This window comes from Lupinus angustifolius, chromosome LG03 (genome assembly GCF_001865875.1).
Source record: "Lupinus angustifolius cultivar Tanjil chromosome LG03, LupAngTanjil_v1.0, whole genome shotgun sequence".
Classification (NCBI taxonomy): Eukaryota; Viridiplantae; Streptophyta; class Magnoliopsida; order Fabales; family Fabaceae; genus Lupinus; species Lupinus angustifolius.
The window spans coordinates 27,498,818-27,504,977 of record NC_032011.1 but is presented as its reverse complement, the minus strand read 5'-3'; the positions used below and the strand labels follow the sequence as shown (position 1 = coordinate 27,504,977).

Here is a 6,160-nt window from a genome sequence, read left to right as displayed (position 1 = left end):
CTAAAAAGTGGATGATATATGCAGCAAAATTTCAATTTGGTTGGAATTAGCATTTATTAGCAAGTTAATTAGTGTATAGTGAGCAGTACACTGATAATGAACTATAGCGTCCCATATGGTAAGTAGTGACCATACTTCAGCTATATGCAGGAAGCTTCACTCAACAGCTAGAACAAAAAAGTCATTTTAAGAGCTAAGTTGTCTATATTAAAAGATTTTAAAATTTGTTATACTCTCATTACATCATCCACCATTGATTTGTAATACTTTTGTTTAATAGTCAATACTAACTAGAATGGTGGAAATTTGCTGACAGTATAAAAAACACTTACACATTTTTATATATCCATGTACTGTCAGTGTAATTTTTATATATAATTCATGCACCCATCATTTATTTGTATTTTTATTTAATATTCAACAATAATAAAACATAAAACATAGATGATGGATAATACAATAATAATATATACAACTAATATATTTTCGGTACATACATATTTTTCTTACAATTAATCGATAACAATCTGGCAACAATCTCCAATATTGACTATAGAGGAATTGATATCTTGAGACATAAGCCTCTATCTATAAATACATCTACACTTCCCAACATTAAGCTCCAATCTTACTTTTCTCCACTCTCAAAACATAGCAACAAGATAAGTAAAAAAAAAGAAGCTATTCTTCAATCAACCATTTTGTTGTTCTAGCAGCTTCTTATAATGGTTAAGAAAGAGCTCAAGATCCACACAGAGCCATTATCAAAGGAAATGCCATCTTTGTCCTCATCAACAGATAGCAGCAAGAAGAAGAAGTACAAGGGAGTTAGAATGAGAACTTGGGGTTCATGGGTATCAGAGATTAGAGCACCAAATCAAAAAACAAGAATATGGTTAGGTTCTTATTCAACAGCTGAAGCAGCAGCTAGAGCCTATGATGCTGCACTTTTATGCCTTAAAGGGTCTTCAGCAAATTTCAATTTTCCATTAACTTGTTCTAAACATTATATTCCTCAAGATACGGTTTTGTCTCCTAAATCAATTCAAAGAGTTGCTGCAGCTGCAGCTAATAGTTTCATTCATGAAAATGACATTGTTGATAATACTCCACTTTCCCCTGATCTTGTTGCATCAACTTCTTCATCATCAGTGTCTTCTTCATCTACTTTAGATCAAATCAATGATGATGTTTCACTATTGTCATCTTTTGAATATGATCAAGAAACAAATGAGTCAATGGCTTTGAATATGATGGAACCTTGGTACACCTTTGATGGCCTTAGTCCATTCTTTGATATTGATTCATCTCAGATAATTGATGATTTCTATGAAGAAAGTGATATTCGTTTGTGGAACTTCTGTTGAGAGAAATTCAAGGCTATACTAATTTTTTTATTATTTTGTTGCATAAATTCATTTTGTTTGTCTTCAGTGGTACAAAATTGAAGATGTTACTGACTATGACAAAAAATTAAAGTTGTATACCCTATTTTATGTTACATATAGTTCAATTTAGAAGAAATTCATATTTAGATAAGACAATTTTTGGGCTCTAATGTGGGTTTCTACATATGTGAAATTATGTATCATTGATGCAATGAATAGCTCATGTGTTATGGAATAAATCAATATCCCAAATTATAAGCTATTCCTTTCATTGTTGTTTTTTTATAAATGTGACCATGAGAGAAATTTTTTGCACTATATGGGAAATCCTTTAATGCATTGGAAGGTACCAGAGATGCTTATTTCCAAATCATTGAAAAGAAGGATCCATATACAGATTGTGGTAAAAAAATTTGGTATTACCAACAATATCGCCTTACTTATAGGTAAGAAATTAATTCTTTTTGTGGTTTGTGATTGTCCTCCCAACAAGTGTAGCTCCCAAGAATCGAATATTTAACCTTTGGTCATCCTAGATCTCAGAAATCTAATGAGACCTTACACTACTAGGTCAATGTCTTAGTGATAGATTATGGTAATTTGAGACCATGGGAAAATGTGTATTTTGTAAGCATTGTATGCTTTACTTTGTGCCCAAAGAACAAAGAGCGTTTCCTTGTTTCGAAGTTTGGTATTGTATGCCTTATATGGGTCTCAGAAACATAGTTATATTGAAATATATAAAATCATGGTTAGTTTTCATTTTGTTCAAAAATGGATTCAATATCTGGTGAGTTATAATTAATGTAAACAATAAATTGATTTTGTGATGATTTTTCAGATTTCTCTGTTCTTCAATTGGCCCAATTTTTTGTTTGCCCTTAGTAACATATATATATCTAGCAATAATTATGACTTCCAATGCAAGTAATTCTAACTTTTGTATCTCGTGCCTAAGATAAAGTGTTGAGAATATTATAATACAATATCATATTCTTAACATGATAAGAAGGGTAGACAAACTTTGACTCTTTTTGGCCAACTTTTGAACCAAATCATGTGTCTTAAAGAACCATATGGTCGAGCAAATTTAGCACACATGACCTGTCCTCTTTTCAAATGAGTGAAGGCATGGGATGCAACACTAACTTGTTCTTTTACATTGCATCTAGTTAGTCTCCTCAACAAGGACAAGGTGCCCTCCACAGGCTATGCTTTCACACAATGAGAGTGCTTTAGAAAGCTTTTGCTTTTGGTATTACTTGTTCACACATCATAGATATGCAAGCAGTTAAGATAGAGATCATCTGTCCTCAACAGTGTTTCTTTCTCTGTTCTAAATTAATTATACATTTCCAAATGAATCAAAGAATTTTTTTAAAAACAAAAAAACAATAAAAAATAATATTTTAATTAGCTCGGGATAGAGAATGAGACAACATTTATGACATGTGATCTCTATACCGCAGATTAAGGGATATCTCCCTTCCCTAATTTGAATATATAATGAAGGACTTTTGCTACTATGCGTGCATATATTCTTGGTCCTACATAGCATTATGTCCCAACAGCCTTAACACAATTTAGCTTATTCTCAATTTTATGCACATGAAAATGATATAACTAAATGACAATTTAAATGTTGCATTTTGAATCAGAACATGTGAGATCAAAGTGTCAGACAACTATAGTATATTTAGTAAATTATTGGTGTTTCGTTTGATATTAAAAATCCAAATGCCTTGCTTAGCGTAGTGTCCAACTAAATATGTGGCGTTTTGTGCAGATCAGTCCCCTTTTGAATTATGCTATATAGTTTACTAGGTGAGCATATCATTATGCACATAAAAGCATACTATAAAATTCAACGAGACATTTTTATTTTTACCATACGAGACATTTATTAGAGTTGACATTATTACTTTTGTTTGTTACTTTGTTTGAATGAAATTTGGTATAACAGTGATTATGCCATCTTATATACAGAAGCCATACATAAAAGTAGAGACAATTGTTTATGATATATCATGTGGAATAACTCATTTCTGATTTCTAATACAATGATTGTGTTAAAGAATAAATACCCACTTAAAAAGAAAGGGATTGGTGGTCGAGATCCAACATTAAACATGAGTCTAATTATCCATGTTTGGCAGTATTAAGACATAATTCGGTGATGTTGTGATTAGTCAATTATAAGGGTAGATTTCAATCAAGGAAATGTTTATTATTATTTCAAAGATTAATACTGAGTTTGTTGGTGTCTTTATTATTTCACATGGTGCCCCTTCCAAACAGAGTAACATCAAATCAATATTTTAGATGGAAAAGGAATTAGCATATATGAAGAGAGAATGTGATAGGGTTAAACCCTGGCAGATAAATAATTGGGAACTTCAGAGAGAGAAAAACTAAATGATTAAGGAAGATAACATTAGATATTTTTCATTACTTTCTATTCAGAACTAGTACCACATTAATAGTGAATTTAGTAGAAGTTATGGGCCTATCCCTAATGGCCCAATTGTGATTATAAAAAAGTAATAGTAACCTTAATAGTAATTGATAGTTTGATACTCTTCCATATTTATAAAATATAATATTGGAATTTAATGGGAAGATGAGTGTTCCTCTTGGGTCTATCAGTATGGGCTGTTATTGGGCTCAAACGGCTCATCAATATGTGTCTGTACCGTGAAGGGTCTGAACATACATTATTGTTTATGTTCTTCTTTTACTGCCCTGCACACTGTATCATCTCAATGTCGGAGAATATCTCCATCCAAAATCCATAAATTAAATGCAGAAGTCCTTATGACTATGATTTTGTTCCCATAACATAATGTTTATGCCTATACATAAACCCAAATGGAACAACCATGGTCCAGACCAAAGAAAGCCCAACTGAGTTCACGGTGAAGATGAAGAACATACCTTGTTGAGCCATTTCCGGAATCTCGAAGATATGAGGGTGCAATGATCTTCCAGATGTTAGAGCCTGAACGGTTTTCCTCATGCTTCTCTAGAGGGGAATGAGAAAGCCAAGAGAGAAGAAAGTGTGTTTGATGTGAGACCCTTGCCTTATGGTTTGCCTCACTGTTCCTTATGGAAGTGTGATGAAGAGTTATCTTATATATGATAACTCTTCACAATTCCCTTTATTCTCATCATCCACTCAACCAAAACCCATTGCTCTACAAATGGGGACCATAACCCAATAAAAGTAATCCCGTAGTGGTTACTACTTTAGTTGCAATAATTCTGATTCAGTCCCTTCATCAAATCAGAAATTGCTTGAAGGTATCTACACTTATATTATTTCATGACACATATGCCCTTAGCCACCAAATTAATTACTTAAGATCATTTTATATTTTGGCTAATTACATAATGACCATAACACAACTATAGAGTTATATTTGTGACCCATAAATCGTCAGAAATCCTAACAATCTCCCACCGGTCACACATATGATTCTCCGTACATGTTATCCTTATTGCGCGCTTAAATATTGCTATTATGACTCAGACATACCCAAATTATCACGTCCATTAGTCCTGTCTTCATATCGAATCACAGTGAACTTCGCCATATCAATCATGGCGAATTCAACAATGATCACCAACATTGACACAACTAAATGACATAGATACATCATGAAATGTGTAGCATGAAAATTACATGAATATGATCTGTACATGTCAATTTTCAACTGGTCCTACTTAACTTTAGTGAGATCCTTAATAATAACATAAAACCTTATTGTACAAAGTATAATGACAGAATACCAAACTGAATGATTAATCAACTGAAGTTTGAATACAAAGTATCCATACATAATACCGAAAATACATAGAACATAATAAAATATGTGCACATTCTAACTCCCACTAAACCAAATTATCCTCACATTGCAGAACACCCATGTGAGCAGTATGCTCATGAAAGACCTTAGGTGTGATAGCTTTTGTAAGAGAATCCGCAATAATGGAGTTAGTGCCTAAATGTTCTATGGAAAGCTGTCCACTTTGTACTTTCTCCTTAACAACTAGGAACTTAATGTCGATGTGTTTCGACTTTGCTGAACTCCTATTGTTGTTGGAGAACAACACCGTTGATTTATTGTCACAATATAACTTTAGTGGTCTTTCATTCCTTTCCACAATCCGCAGCCCAGTGACAAAATTTCTCAACCATGATGACTGAAGTGATGCCTCATAACATGCTATATATTCTGTTGCCATGGTGGATGATGCTACAAGGTTTTGCTTGGCAGAACGCCAAGAAACCGCACCACCAGCTAACAGAAAAACATAGCCTGAAGTAGATCGTCTACTATCTTGGCATCCCGCAAAATCGGAGTCAGAATACCCAATGATCTCTAATTGGTCTGATCTCCTATATGTGAGCATATAGTCTTTTGTTCTCTTTAAGTACCTCATGACCCTTTTGGCTGCTTTCCAATGGTCCATTCCTGGATTACTCATATATCTGCCTAAAACCCCAACTATGAACGCTATATCCGGACGCGTACATACTTGAGCATACATAAGACTCCCTACAACTGATGCATACAAGATCTTTTGCATTTCCTGAATTTCCAGATTTCCTTTAGGGCACTGATTGAGACTAAATCTGTGTCCCTTAGCAATTGGAGTATCCATTGTTTTACAGTCCTTCATGCCATATCTCTTAAGTACATTTTCTATATAGCTCTTTTGTACTAATGCAAGAATACCCCGATATCTGTCTCGGCGTATCTGGATTCCTA

At 33.5% G+C, this 6,160-nt stretch overlaps 1 protein-coding gene across 2 annotated transcripts; it reads left to right on the top strand.

Annotated features, from left to right (window-relative positions):
* LOC109344300 (ethylene-responsive transcription factor ERF012-like) lies at positions 614–1,558 on the top strand. Of its 2 annotated transcripts, XM_019583023.1 has the most exons (2): positions 614–1,090; positions 1,121–1,558. In XM_019583023.1, exons 1-2 carry the CDS (start codon positions 726–728, stop codon positions 1,365–1,367), a joined length of 612 nt encoding a protein of 203 aa, XP_019438568.1. In that variant the 5' UTR covers positions 614–725; the 3' UTR covers positions 1,368–1,558. The 2 variants fall into 2 exon arrangements, with proteins under 2 accessions (XP_019438568.1, XP_019438567.1); XM_019583022.1 differs by having other exon boundaries at positions 615–1,558.

Bases quoted from the DNA above. Each gene is read 5' to 3' on its own strand.
- LOC109344300 (XM_019583022.1), top strand. From the start codon at position 726: ATGGTTAAGAAAGAGCTCAAGATCCACACAGAGCCATTATCAAAGGAA.